The sequence below is a fragment of the Zeus faber genome, assembly GCF_960531495.2.
Source record: "Zeus faber genome assembly, chromosome: 20".
NCBI lineage: Eukaryota > Metazoa > Chordata > Actinopteri > Zeiformes > Zeidae > Zeus > Zeus faber.
Window position 1 is genome coordinate 27,688,300 of NC_137207.1, and position 16,416 is coordinate 27,704,715.

The 16,416-nt window shown below is 42.5% G+C and overlaps 1 protein-coding gene across 2 annotated transcripts; it reads right to left on the reverse strand.

The window, feature by feature from the left end:
• Nucleotides 1–3,038: 3,038 nt before the first annotated feature.
• On the reverse strand, nt 3,039–10,686 carry mazb (MYC-associated zinc finger protein b (purine-binding transcription factor)). 2 transcript variants are annotated; one of them, XM_080021711.1, is made up of 7 exons: nt 10,290–10,686; nt 10,014–10,161; nt 9,638–9,744; nt 6,134–6,381; nt 4,760–4,823; nt 4,379–4,550; nt 3,039–4,290 (listed from the first exon to the last, which is right to left on the reverse strand). In XM_080021711.1, the coding sequence occupies exons 1-7, from the start codon at nt 10,320–10,322 to the stop codon at nt 4,001–4,003; spliced, it is 1,062 nt and encodes a 353-aa protein (XP_079877837.1). In that variant the 5' UTR covers nt 10,323–10,686; the 3' UTR covers nt 3,039–4,000. The 2 variants fall into 2 exon arrangements, with proteins under 2 accessions (XP_079877837.1, XP_079877836.1); XM_080021710.1 differs by having other exon boundaries at nt 9,488–9,744.
• Between the last annotated feature and the right edge of the window lie 5,730 nt (nt 10,687–16,416).

Genomic DNA, 16,416 nt, shown 5'->3' on the forward strand with positions numbered 1-16,416 from the left:
TCAGGGAGGAAGATGATCCGCTGTGGCCACCACTAACGGGAGCAGCACAAAGACAAAGACATATTATATACTTTATATTTTGTGTATATTATTATATATTTCATATGTTATGTATATCACATATTATATATTTCATAGTTTATGTATATTACATATTCCAGGTACTCCTCACTCAACGACTGAGTTACATTCCTAGGACCAGGTCGTATATTTATATTTTCTACATTTTATGTATATTACATATTATATATTTTAAATGTTATTTATATTACATATAATATATTTTACATATAATATATTTAACATATTATGTATATTAGATACATATTTAACATATTATGTATTTTAAATATTAAATATTTTACATATGTATGTATTTTACATACAATATATTTTCCATGTTATATATTTCACATATATTTATTTAACATATTATATATCTAACATATTATAAAATACATAATTTCTAAAATTGGTCAACCCTCTGGCTACACCAAGTGCACCGTTGAAGCCCTTCGCCCTCGTCGAGGTCCCGTTCTAAAGATTCGTAGGGACGCCATCGGGCCGTTAGACTGCAGTACCGCTGGTGTATTTTGTATTGGTCCTCGTGGAATAAACAACACGGTGCCTGAAGCAGGTCCCTCACACAGCGTTACAGCCAAAGTGTGGCACACACCATTTCAGGTCATCTCACGAGTCCGGATTCTGAGGGAAATCCTGACCGGCACTTCCTTTATGTCACGTCCACTTCGGGAACTTTATGAGCTGTTGGGCGTCCGCTCAATTGGGACCAGCGTGTACTACCCCCAGACCGGCAGCCTGGTGGAGCGCTTCAACAAGACGCTGAAGAACATGGATCGTCAGTTTGTGCACAACAATAGCCTTTGTTGGGATGGATGGTTGGACAGTGTGGGAGGTTCCCCAGGCCTCCACGGGATTTTCTTTCGACAGGAGACCCTGGGGGGTTCTGGACCTAATTAAGGAAAACCGTCGTATAACCGTCAGTGCCTCTTATACGACCGGGGGGCTCGGCTGAGACAATTGGCACCGGGAGTAGAGGTGTTAGTGTTGCTCCCTACGTGCAGCTCTTAATTACTTGTGAAGTGGCAAGGGCTTTTTGTGGTCACACGGCGGGTTGGAGCGGTCCATTATGAGGTCGAACTGTCTGACAGGCACGGGGCCACACAGATTTATCACCTAAACCTCTTTAAAGAATGAAGGGAGGGGGCGTCTGTGGCTCTGGTCACGCCCGTCATTGAGCGGGATGAGTTGGGGCAGGAGGTTAAAAAGCGGCCGCTCTTACCGTGGCCCTGTTAAGTGACCATCTCTCTCAGTCCCGGAGCACGGACGTGGTTGATGTTTCTCTGATGTTTTCTTCTCCCTGCCTGTCCTCACGTCCCTCATACACCACCATGGTGATACGACCCCGGTGGTGAAGGTGCGCCCTCAGCCGTATCACCTGCCAAACAAAAACCCAAGATCATGCAGGTTGAATTAGAGGCCATACTGGACACGGAGGTGATAGAGGAGTCCACGAGTGACTGGTCTAGTCCCATCGTGCTGGTGGGTAAGCCCGATGAGGCAGTCGGGTTCTGTGTGGGCTCCCGAAGGGTGAACGCGGTGTCAAAGTTCGACACCTACTACCTGATGCCCTGGGTCGACAAACTCCTTGACTGGTTGGGTACAGCTCGTTTTTTTCACAACACTGGATTTAACCGAGGGCTACTGGCAGATTCCCTTTTCTCAGGAGTGCAAGGAAAAGTCAGCGTTCTCCACTCCGTTCGGCTTGTACCACTTTTGCGCTTTTGAAATAATACCTCAATATACATGTTTCTCTTGATGAACCATCTCACCATGTTTTGGTCTTTAAACAACTAATCATCATTACTACTCCAAGCGGGAGAATCACCACGGGTGAGACAAATAAACATAGAAACAAACAACAACATGTACATGGAAAAACATAAACATAGAAACAACAACATGTACATGGAAAAACTTAAACATAGAAACAAACAAGATGTACATGAAAAACATAAACATAGAAACAACATGTACATGAAAAACATAAACATAGAAACAAACATGTACATGGAAAAACTTAAACATAGAAACAACATGTACATGGAAAAACTTAAACATAGAAATAAACAACATGTACATGGAAGAATATAAACATAGAACCAAATATGTACATGGAAAAACTTAAACATAGAAACAACATGTACATGGAAAAACTTAAACATAGAAATAAACAACATGTACATGGAAGAATATAAACATAGAACCAAATATGTACATGGAAAAACATAGATAACAACATGTATTGACAAAGATGGTCTCCATGTTTCTTTTTTTATACCTTTATTCGTCCCACAACAGGGAAATTTGCAATTTCTCTGCATTTACCATCCAAGTAACGTATGATGTATCCAGGAGCAGTGGCTGCCATGTAGAGGCAGCCACTGAGCAGTTAGGGGGTGAAGTGTCTTGCTCAAGGACACATCGGCACGCTACCAGGAGGAGCTGGGGATCGAGCTGGCAACCTTCTGCTTACTAGACGACCCCCTCTACCTCCTGAGATGGTCTCTGTGTTTCTCTACATTTTCTCCATGTTTCTAGATGGTATCCATGTTTTCTAGAATGTCTTTCTCTCGATGGTCACCATGTTTATATTGTCACCTTGTTTTAGATTACTATGTTTCTAGATTGTCATGTTTCTCTAAAATATCTCTGTGTTTCTCTAGATGGTTTATTTGTTTCTAGATTGTCACCATGCTTTTCTGGAACATCTCTGTATTTCTCAAGATGGTTCTCTATGTTTCTCTCGATGGTCACCTTGTTTTAGATTACTATGTTTCTAGATGGTCACCATGTTTCTAGATTGTCATGTTTCTCTAAAATATCTGTTTCTCTAGATGGTTTATTTGTTTCTACATTGTCTCCATGTTTCTCTTGATGGTCTCCAGCTGTCTCCGTTACTGTGCTGTCTTTTGACTCCTGATCTTCTGGATCGTCCAGATGAAGGAAAGCAAAACGCCTCTTTACTCTTTTTAATTGTCAAAATTACAAAATAATATCATGATCTCTACATCATCTACAAATAACATCTACAGTAGGACTGGTAAGCATCGTGGATTTCTGTTCTACGGTTTATAGACATGCATACTGTTGAGAAATATAAAAATATAAATATAAATGCATCCCATTAATATTCTTAATGAATCCATCAGAAGATTTTAAATGCAGTTGAGTACGATAAGGCATTAAGATGGATCGCTCCTAGAGTAGAGAGGTATCGCTTCTTTTCTAGAGTAAAGTCATAAGAATTAACTGATGAGTCACTACTTTTATCCAAAACAAAGAAAAGAAAACTACACATTTCAAGAAAACATTCAAACACTAAACCAGCTCCGGTCCAGCACCAGACTCATCACCTGAGGTCACGCCCCGCGGTCACCACGACTACCGCTGCAAACGCCCATGACCGCGTCCGGACGAGATCTCGTTTCCTACGGCCCCAAAAATAAAAACCCTAAAAGTTCATTTGAATAAAAAGTGGAACGTGAGTAGAACTGAAGCTGATCGCTCTCATGCAGAAGGTCGCTCTTGAAAAGCCACATTTTCACTATTTCTTCTTTTAAACCCATTTCAGTCTCCATTTTGAATTCCAAACTAAAATCACTGAATCCAACACGATTCGTTTAAGGTGCTTGACACTCGTAAAGTGTTGTTTTTACTCTGAGTACCGTAAGCAGGCGGTTAGAAACATCCTGAAACTCTTCTTCTCCAGCACCACCTTGAACCCCTTCACTTCCTGTTGCATAACACAGGTTCTATGGATTCTGGAGGTAAAACCAGAGCTGGTGCTGGGGAGGGGTTCTGGAAGATTCAGGAACAGTCCAAGTCAATGACCTTGATCCTTGAAGATGTTTCAGGGTTTGGAGGATGCTTTGGAAGGGCTCTGAAGGGCTCTGGAGTGTTCCAGGGGGTCCTTGTGCTAGCTGTGGGCCGACGGCGCCGCGATGCTGGAGCAGTCGGTCACCAGCAGGTCAACCACGGCGCCCGTCAGGTACACGGTGGGCGCGGTCACCACGGTGCTGCCGGAGGGGGCGGGGGCGGGCTGGTGAGTACCCATGTGGCCCTGCAGCTGGGTGGGGGTCTTACACTGGATCCCACACAGGTGGCACACCAGGATCCCCCCCGCCGCCGGACCCCCGGAGCCGTCCTTCCACTCCTGCCCGTGGTGCTTCTGGGCGTGGACCCGCAGGTAGGTGAGGGTGGTGAAACCTGCCAGCAGGGGGAGCCGTTAAGACGCTGTGCACCGGTCCTGTAGCCGTGCGTAGTACTGTGTGGGTGTGTGTAGTAGGAGTCTTACTGCGGTTGCACAGGTGGCAGGCGTGGTGCAACGCCTGGTTGTGGACCCTCATGTGGTCCGTGATGTAAGCGGCCGACAGCAGCTTCCCGCACACGTGACACGGAACCTTCTCCTCGTGGCGGATCATGTGGGCACGGAGGCGGTCCTTCGTGGCAAAGCTGGACTCGCACGTCTGCGCAGGAAGTGGACGCAGACACACAGGAAGTAAGACACACAGGAAGCGATGAACTACAACGCTGAACCCCCGACCGGGAAACAAGCGATGGAGCGGCCGTTGGACTGGAATTGCAGGTAGTATTGAGGTGGTATTCAGGCAGTAATCAGGTAGTATATAGGTTATATTCAGGTCATACTGAGGTAGTACTGAGGTAGTATTCGTACCGGACATTTGAAGGGTCTCTCAGAGGAGTGCACCTGCCTGATGTGGCTGTTCAGATGATCTGGTCTGAAAAGACAGAGACAACACCTTGAGATTGAAGCAGGCTTTTCTTTGACGGAAACAATTTCTACCAAAATGGAGAAGATGCCACAAAGCAAAGGGAACATTTTGGTGCCATCATGACAGAGTATTACAGTATTTGAAAATTTAAATGGATTCATGATTCATGATTTTGTGAGTTTCATGAGTGTGTCAATAATAAAAACTATAAATAAATAAATAAATATAGTATCAGACGGCCCTGCAGGGGGTCCAGCTTCCAATCTGTAAACAAGCCAAGAAACACAAATAAACAACAACCAACTACTACGTCACCTCAGTTGTCGGGGAAGGAGTTACCAAGACAACAGACCTGGGGACAACCGACACTAATTACAGTTTTTCGAGTTGCCGTGGAACGCAGCATCACTTCCTGTCTCTCGTCTCGACAAACATGTCCTTCCTTATTTCTTCTCCTTTACTGCTGTAGCAGTGACAGGAAGAGCAACGTGACAAGAACTGCTACACTTCTCATCTTAATTACAGCTGTTTTTATGTTTTTCCATGTACATGTTGTTGTTTGTTTCTATGTTTATGTTTTTCCATGTACATGTTGTTTGCTTCTGTTTGTTTTTCCATGTACATGTTTGTTTCTATGTTTATGTTTTTCCATGTACATGTTGTTGTTTGTTTCTATGTTTGTTTTTCCATGGACATGTTGTTGTTTGTTTCTATGTTTGTTTTTCCATGTACATGTTTGTTTCTATGTTTATGTTTTTCCATGTACATGTTGTTGTTTGTTTCTATGTTTGTTTTTCCATGTACATGTTTGTTTCTATGTTTATGTTTTTCCATAGACATGTTGTTTGTTTCTAAATGTATTTGTCTCACGTGGTGATCCCCCACTCTTGGACAAGTCATGATGAGTTGTTTATTGATCAGAACAATCAGATCGTTCTCCAAAGAGGTTTGGTGTCGTTATGTCCAACAGAAATGCTCGTCATTCCACAGGTCGTCCATAGGAGGGAGCTGTTTGCATGCTTCTTGATGATTAATAAAGAGGCTTTTAAGGTGGGGAGTTGCAGATTAACTCTGTCTTGGATGCAACGGAACACACACCCTGTGTTGTATGACCAGCACAGGTCAAATCAAATAAAAATAAAATTAAAAAAACAGGAATAGGAAGCCATGACAGAGGGTCATGATGAAGAGGAGGAGTCGGAGCACCGGGCCTTGGAGGACACCTTGTGGGACTGGGCCTCGTGGGACACCTCGGTCTCGATCTAGCTGCTGTGGATGTGCCGGTCGGTCGCAGGTTTGTCAGGTTTGTGTCTCACCTGGAGAAGGCCTTGGAGCAGGTGGGGCAGACGTAGGGCTTGTCCACGCCGCCCTGGTGCGAGCGCACGTGGTGGCTCATGCGGTCCTTCCTCTTAAAGCGCTGCTGGCACAGCGGGCAGCAGAACGGCTTCTCGTCAGAGTGAGACAGGCGGTGGCGGTTCAGGTGGTACACGTCCCGGAAGGCCTTCCCACACGTCTCACAGCCATGGGGCTTCCGGACCGGGGCCGGGTTGGGGTTGGAGGGCCGCTGGAGTGGACAGACGGAAGGAGAGCGATAGAGACAGGCAGAGGAGGAGGGACAGGAAGAGAGATGGGAAGGGGGACAGGGAGAGTGAGAGACAGACAGGAAGAAGGGAGAGGCAGGAAGAGAAACAGATAGGTAGAAGGGGAGAGACAGGAAGGAGGGGAGGGACAGGAAGAGGAGGAGAGACAGGAAGAGGGAGAGAGACAGAAACTGATGCTTTTCATTCATCATGTTACATTTGCAGAAAGTCATATTTTGTTGCTCTTTGGAATCCTGCGTCCTGATTGGTCGATAGAGGCAAGGAGCATGCTGAGGGATCACCATGTGCAGTAATAAGGACCGTTGTCACGGCAACCACTCCCCCTGGTTTCACTTCCCTCGTATCACTCGGCTACATGCTAATGCTAACACAAGCTGGTGGTGCTGCATAGAAAGGAAATGAAGACTCTTTAAAAATATGAGATTAGAAATGATCTCAAATCACCAGGATGTCATCTTAACTTTCAACACTTCTCACTTAGCAAGAAACTGTTTGTGAACCAAAGTGAGGCCCGCGGCCCGCCTGGGGGCCGGCGTGGTTCAATGTTCAGGGACAAGAAAACCAGCAGATCAGCAGCCGTCAGTTTGTGAAACTGAATTCTGCAGAATAATAACTCTACTGCATCTAACTACCAGAGGTCAGAGGTCAGCCGTGATGTCCGCCTTACACCTACCGTCCGTCTGTTTACACCTACCGCCCGCCTGTTTACATCTACCGTCCGTTGACACCTACCGTCCGCCTGTTTGTTTACACCTACCGTCCGTCTGTTTGTTTACATCTACCGTCCGTTGACACCTACCGTCCGCCTGTTTGTTTACATCTACCGTCCGTTGACACCTACCGTCCGCCTGTTTGTTTACACCTACCGTCCGCCTGTTTGTTTACACCTACCGTCCGTCTGTTTGTTTACACCTACCGTCCGTCTGTTGACACCCACCGTCCGTCTGTTGACACCCACCGTCCGTCTGTTGACACCCACCGTCCGTGTGTTTGCTGACACCTATCCTCCGTCCGTCTGTCTGGACCTACCGGCCGTCTGTTTGCACCTACTGTCCGTCTGTTTGTGTACACCTACCGTCTGTCCACCTGTTTACACCTACAGTCCGCCTGTTTACACCTACAGTCCGTCCGTTTATACCTACGTTTGTTTACACCTACCATTCGCCTGTTTACACCTACCGCCCGTCCGTTTACACCTACCATTCGCCTGTTTCTTTACACCTACCGCCCGCTTACACCTACCGCCCGTCTGTTTACACCTACCATCCGCCTGTTTACACCTACAGTCTGCCTGTTTGTTTACACCTTCCGTCCGTCCGCCTGTTTGCACCTACCGTCCGTCCGCCTGTTTGGACCTACTGTCCATCCGTCCGTTTACACCTACATTTGTTTACACCTACCGCCCGCCTGTTTACACCTACCGTCCGTCTGTCTATTTGTTAACACCTACGGTCCGCCTGTTTACACCCACTGCCCACCTGTTTGTTAACACCTACCATCCGTCTGTTTGTTTACACCTACCGTCTGTCCGCCTGTTTACACCTACCATCTGTCCGTCCGTTTGTTTACACCTACCGTCCGTCTGTTTACACCTACGTCTGTCTGTTTACACCTACGTCCGTCTGTTTACACCTACGTCCGTCTGTTTACACCTACGTCCGTCTGTGTATACCTACCGTCTGTCTGTGTATACCTACCGTCCGTCCGTCTGTTTACACTTACCCTCCGTCCGGTTGTTTACACCTACCGTCTGTCAGTTTGTTTACACCTACCTTCCGTCTGTTTACACCTACCGTCTGCCTGTTTACACCTACGTCTGTCTGTTTGTTTACACCTACCGTCCGTCCGTCTGTTTACACCTACTGTCCGCCTGTTTACACCTACCGTCCTTCCGTCTGTTTACACCAACCGTCCGTTCGTCTGTTTACACCTACCGTCTGCTATTTGTTTACACCTACCGTCCGTCTGTTTACACCTACCGTCTGCTATTTGTTTACACCTACCGTCCGTCTGTTTACACCTACCGTCTGCTATTTGTTTACACCTACCGTCCGTCTGTTTACACCTACCGTCCGTCTGTTTACACCTACTGTCCGCCTGTTTACACCTACTGTCCGCCTGTTTAAACCTAGCGTCCGTCAGTCTATTTACACCTGCTGCCCACCTGTTTGTTAACACCTACCATCCGTCTGTTTGTTTACACCTACCGTCTGTCCGCCTGTTTACACCTACCATCTGTCCGTCCGTTTGTTTACACCTACCATCTGTCCGTCCGTTTGTTTACACCTACCGTCTGTCTGTTTACACCTACGTCTGTCTGTTTACACCTACGTCCGTCTGTGTATACCTACCGTCCGTCTGTGTTTACCTACCGTCTGTCTGTGTTTACCTACCGTCCGTCCGTCTGTTTACACCTACCGTCCGTCCGTCTGTTTACACCTACCCTCCGTCCGGTTGTTTACACCTACCTTCCGTCTGTTTACACCTACCGTCCGCCTGTTTACACCTACGTCTGTCTGTTTGTTTACACCTACCGTCCGTCCGTCTGTTTACACCTACTGTCCGCCTGTTTACACCTACCGTCCTTCCGTCTGTTTACACCAACCGTCCGTTCGTCTGTTTACACCTACCGTCTGCTATTTGTTTACACCTACCGTCCGTCTGTTTACACCTACCGTCCGTCTGTTTACACCTACTGTCCGCCTGTTTAAACCTACCGTCCGTCAGTCTATTTACGCCTACCGTCCTCCTGTTTGTTTACACCTACCGTCCGTCTGTCTATTTGTTTACACCTACTGTCCGCCTGTTTAAACCTACCGTCCGTCAGTCTATTTACGCCTACCGTCCGCCTGTTTGTTTACACCTACCGTCCGTCTGTCTATTTGTTTACACCTACTGTCCGCCTGTTTTTGCGCTTGCAGCCTTTGCCTTAATCTCCCCCCAAACAGTAAGCCCCTTTAACTAGCTTGGCTGGGGACCCCACATTGAGCAGCTCTCCCTAACGAGGTGAGGTCTGCCGTCGCGCTTTGAGAGACCGCATCGCCATGACGACGGACCGCCCTGACCCACCTGTGCTTCGGCCCCCGTCGCCATGGCAACAGGAGGAGGAGGAGGATGAGGGGGAGGAGGAGGGGCGAGGGGGCTAACTCTAGCGACCCCCGACCCCTCCTGACTAGCGTGCGGGGGGCGTGGCCCCCCTGGCCCGCTCCGCATGCGTACCCCGGTGTGCACCGCCTGGTGGCGCCGCAGGTTGTAGTTGTTCTTGAATTGCTTCCCACAGGTGGAGCAGAGGTGAGGGACGCGGAGGGGGCGGGGGGAGGCCTTCACTGCACACACACAAAAACAAGTTACATCACAATGAGATTAACTGAGCGTGATGTCAGAACACAGGTGATGACATCACGTCACATGTGGATGATGCTTCTCTTCAACCTCCAGAAAAATATCATTTGAATAATTCATGAAAATTCAACTTTACACATCAAGCCGATCTCACAGAACTGGGTTGGCGCTCATCCATCCGGACTCCTCCCTCCACCCGAACTCTAACCCACCGTCCAGGCCCCTCCCCCATACAGACAGACAGACAGCTCACCTGGTTGCGGCTCCTCACTCAGCGCCGCAGTGTCCACAGTGGAGGGGGGCGGAGCCAGGTGGTCTGTGGGCGGGGTCTGCGGCGAGCCCTGCACCTGCATCAGCTCTGATTGGAGGCCGCCCTCCGTCTGGTTCTGGGTGGGCGGGCTCTGCGGTCACCGTGGAAACACCATTACACAATTATCTATTAGTTCTAACTGTGGTCACCTGTTAAATGACGTAAAGAGAGCGTTGAGCGGCGGCGGGGTCCGCCTCCCCGCGGAGCGGAAGGTGTTACCTGGAAGAGGAAGTTGCTCCACGCAGCGTCCATCTTGGTGGAGGTGGTGGAGGCCGCGGTGGAGGGGGGGGGATGCTGCGGATTCCCACTTTAAGCTCACAGCGTTGTCCGACGCCCGCACCGGGGCCACCGGGCGGGGACGGAGAGCTCGCTCCGCCGAACGGAGCCGGGCTGCGCGGTTCCCGGCGGGCCTTGCGGCTCCGGTCCGAGCCCCGCTCTGGATTCAGGCCCTGAACCGGGAGGGGAGCGTCCTGTCGGGGCCGCGGGCCCCCGCCCCGCCCCGGCGGTCCAGCTGCGGGGATGCCATCTTTCTTTTTTATTTTTTCCTGTCTCACGCTCTCCCTCCGCCCTCCCTGTCTTTCTTCCTCTTTTTTATTCCTTTCTTCTCCCCCCTCCTCCGCCTCCTCCGCCTCCTCCTCCTCCTCTGCCGCTGCGCCTCCCGCCGCCCTTAAAGGAGACGCGTCCCGCTCCGCCGCCTTTAAGAGGTCGGATCAGCCGGCCGCCATTTTGTCCCCACGACGACGACAACGACAATAAATACAGCGTCACATTAACATAATAAATACAGCGTCACATTAACATAATAAATACAGCGTCACATTAACATAATAAATACAGCGTCACATTAACATAATAAATACAGCGTCACATTAACATAATAAATACAGCGTGACATTAACATAATAAATACAGCGTGACATTAACATAATAAATACAGCGTCACATTAACATAATAAATACAGCGTAACATTAAAATAATAAATACAGCGTCACATTAACATAATAAATACAGCGTCACATTAACATAATAAATACAGCGTCACATTAACATAATAAATACAGCGTGACATTAACATAATAAATACAGCATGACATTAAAATAATAAATACAGCGTCACATTAACATAATAAATACAGCGTCACATTAACATAATAAATACAGCGTCACATTAACATAATAAATACAGCGTCACATTAACATAATAAATACAGCGTGACATTAACATAATAAATACAGCATGACATTAAAATAATAAATACAGCGTCACATTAACATAATAAATACAGCGTGACATTAAAATAATAAATACAGCGTCACATTAACATAATAAATACAGCGTCACATTAACATAATAAATACAGCGTGACATTAACATAATAAATACAGCGTCACATTAACATAATAAATACAGCATGACATTAACATAATAAATACAGCGTCACATTAACATAATAAATACAGCGTAACATTAACATAATAAATACAGCGTCACATTAACATAATAAATACAGCGTAACATTAACATAATAAATACAGCGTCACATTAACATAATAAATACAGCGTGACATTAACATAATAAATACAGCGTGACATTAACATAATAAATACAGCGTTACATTAACATAATAAATACAGCGTGACATTAACATAATAAATACAGCGTCACATTAAAATAATAAATACAGCGTTACATTAACATAATAAATACAGCGTGACATTAACATAATAAATACAGAGTGACATTAAAATAATAAATACAGCGTGACATTAAAATAATAAATACAGCGTGACATTAACATAATAAATACAGCGTCACATTAAAATAATAAATACAGCGTGACATTAACATAATAAATACAGCGTAACATTAAAATTATAAATACAGCGTGACATTAACATAATAAATACAGCGTAACATTAACATAATAAATACAGCGTGACATTAACATAATAAATACAGCGCAACATTAACATAATAAATACAGCGTGACATTAATATAATAAATACAGCGTCACATTAAAATAATAAATACAGCGTCACATTAAAATAATAAATACAGCATGACATTGAAATAATAAATACAGCATGACATTAAAATAATAAATACAGCGTCACATTAAAATAATAAGTACAGCATGACATTAAAATAATAAATACAGCGTCACATTAAAATAATAAATACAGCATGACATTAAAATAATAAATACAGCATGACATTAAAATAATAAATACAGCATCACATTAAAATAATAAATACAACATGACGTTATTACAATAAATACAGCATGACATTAAAATAATAAATACAACATGACATTAAAATAATAAATACAACATGACGTTATTACAATAAATACAGCATCACATTAAAATAATAAATACAACATGACATTGTTACAATAAATACAGCATCACATTAAAATAATAAATACAGCATCACATTAAAATAATAAATACAACATGACGTTAAAATAATAAATACAACATGACGTTATTACAATAAATACAGCATGACATTAAAATAATAAATACAACATGACTTTATTACAATAAATACAACATGACGTTATTACAATAAATACAGCATCACATTAAAATAATAAATACAACATGACATTGTTACAATAAATACAGCATCACATTAAAATAATAAATACAGCATCACATTAAAATAATAAATACAACATGACATTAAAATAATAAATACAACATGACGTTATTACAATACATACAGCATCACATAAAATAATAAATACAACATGACGTTATTACAATAAATACAGCATCACATTAAAATAATAAATACAGCGTCACATTAAAATAATAAATACAACATGACATTAAAATAATAAATACAACATGACGTTATTACAATAAATACAGCATCACATTAAAATAATAAATACAACATGAAATTAAAATAATAAATTCAACATGACGTTATTACAATAAATACAGCATCACATTAAAATAATAAATACAACATGACATTAAAAAAATTAATACATGACGTTATTACAATAAATACAGCATCACATTAAAATAATAAATACAACATCACGTGATTACAATAAATACAGAATCACATTAAAATAATAAATACAACATGACGTTATTACAATAAATACAGCATCACATTAAAATAATAAATACAACATGACATTAAAATAATAAATACAGCATCACATTAAAATAATAAATACAACATGACGTTGTTACAATAAATACAGCATCACATTAAAATAATAAATACAACATGACGTTATTACAATAAATACAGCATCACATTAAAATAATAAATACAACATGACGTTGTTACAATAAATACAGCATCACATTAAAATATTAAATACAACATCACGTTATTACAATAAATACAGCATGACATTAAAAGAATAAATACAACATGACGTTAAAATAATAAATACAGCATCACGTTGTTACAATAAATACAGCATCACAGTAAAATAATAAATACAACATGACGTTATTACAATAAATACAGCATCACATTAAAACAATAAATACAACATGACGTTATTACAATAAATACAGCATCACATTAAAATAATAAATACAACGTGACGTTATTACAATAAATACAGCATCACATTAAAATAATAAATACAACGTGACGTTATTACAATAAATACAGCATGACATTAAAATAATAAATACAGCATGACATTAAAAGAAAAAATACAGCATGACATTAAAATAATAAATACAGCATCACGTTGTCACAATAAATACAGCATGACATTAAAATAATAGATACAGCATGACATTAAAATAATAAATACAACATGACATTAAAAGACTAAATACAACATGACGTTATTACAATAAATACAGCATCACATTAGAATAATAAATACAACATGACGTTAAAATAATAAATACAGCATGACATTAAAATAATAAATACAACATGACGTTATTACAATAAATACAGCATCACATTAAAATAATAAATACAACATGACATTAAAATAATAAATACAGCATCACATTAAAATAATAAATACAGCATCACGTTAAAATAATAAATACAACATCACGTTATTACATTAAATACAGCATGACATTATAATAATAAATACAACATCACCTTATTACAATAAATACAGCATGACATTAAAACAATAAATACAGCATGACATTAAAACAATAAGTACAACATCACGTTGTTACAATAAATACAGCATGACATTAAACGAATAAATACAACATCACGTTGTTACAATAAATACAGCATCACATTAAAAGAATAAATACAACATCTCGTTATTACAATAAATACAGCATGACATTAAAACAATAAATACAACATCACGTTGTTACAATAAATACAGCATGACATTAAAACAATAAATACAACATCACGTTGTTACAATAAATACAGCATGACATTATAATAATAAATACACATCACGTTATTACAATAAATACAGCATGACATTAAAACAATAAATACAACATCACGTTGTTACAATAAATACAGCATGACATTAAAACAATAAATACAACATCACGTTGTTACAATAAATACAGCATGACATTATAATAATAAATACACATCACGTTATTACAATAAATACAGCATGACATTATTACAACAAATTCACACTTTTACATGTTCTATAATGAAAAACTATTATATTTTTACAATAAAAACACATGTTATTACAGTGAACTATTATAAAATTGATTTTGCTGTTGCCCACATTATTGGTCTTTTGTGTCTTTTTATCTTTGATAATGTTTATATGTTTATAAACATTATATGTTTCTTTTTTTATTGTAACTCATGCCACGTGAATCAAATGTGTTTCATTGATTTTGTTTGTTATGACATTATTTTTATGTGTTTTAAACATTCATAAATGTAAATATATAAAAAAGCTTTTTAACTAAGATATTACTGCGATGTCATTATTTAAAAATATTTACATATACAATATGTGTTTTTTGAATAAGAGCAAAAGGGAAAAAGCGCACGGGACAGAAATAAAGATGATAATAAAGATAATGATCAAACTGACATTTAAATGTAAAGGACAATTCTGTGTTGTCTTCTTATTAACTCCGGACTGGCTCGTATCCATGAGTTTTTATTTACAACCACGACCTTGGACGCTGAATATGGACTCATGGCCACATGCGGCATTATTATGACTTTATTATCAAATAATGAATTTATTATGAATTGATCTTCATCCCGCCTTATTTTTAATTTTGTCCTCCGACACTAAATCCTACTGCAGAATGACGTCACAGACCGCATTGCACTTCCGTCTAGACCGGAAGTGATTCAAACTCCGATCGTGTCGTTCAATTCAACGGAGAAACGTCGGTTTTCCTGCGCAGTGTGTAGTAATAAATACACACGTTCCCCTTTCCTTCATCTGGGGAAAGGTTGTTCAGAACCTGACGCTAAAACCCCGAGATGCTCACAGCTAACGACGGCTAGCAAAACAAAGTAGCACACTATGACGTCACAGCCCCCCCCCCCCCCATGACGTCAGGCCCCTGTAGTGAAACGCTGGTTTTTTTTTATTGTGTTTAAAGAAATCAAACATGAATCAGAACAGAATCCTGGCAATGATTGTCAAGGTTTCAATGAAACGCCCAGAACGCAGCATCCCGACATGGAGGCTCAGAAGCAACGCTGACCTGAGATGGTGCAGGTGGAGGTCCTGACTCCGGTTAAGACCTTCAGCCCGCACGTCTGCTGCTCCTCGGGTGGAGCCACTTCCCTGGACCCTCCGGCTTATCATGAGGGGGCAACACGAGGCCCCAGAACCCCACGTTGCGCCCCACCGACTCCGACCCCACCCAACACCAGGGTCCGGGTGGTGCAGGTCGAGGGGCGACCCTGTAGGGGTCGTAGAGCCTCAGCTTGGACCACGACGGCCTCCTAGTCATGTGGATTTATAAACCATGACACCATGAAGCAGCTCCACCCAAAGGCCGGCCCCTCCACCCCTGCAGCTGCCCACAGTAAGAAGACAACACAAGGGCGTAGTTTTAATATCAATTTATTTATCCGTTTATTTTTATCTTTAAACCACCCCCCCTGCTCCATCCTCCACTCCTCTGAGCGTCTGTTGGGCGGAGCTCCCTCCTTCCTCCCGCAGCGCCGCCCTCCGACCACCAGGAGCTGAAGCATGCGGCTCTGGGCTCTGAGGGTCCTGCTGGTGCTGCGGGTGCAGGACGGGCGTAGCTCGTTTCTTTCAACTCCATCGTGTTTGTTGTTTCTTCAAGGTGGCGGCGGCAGCAGCGAACCACGCAGCTCCACACACACGACCGCACGGCTCCAGGTCGATGGAGTTTATCAAAA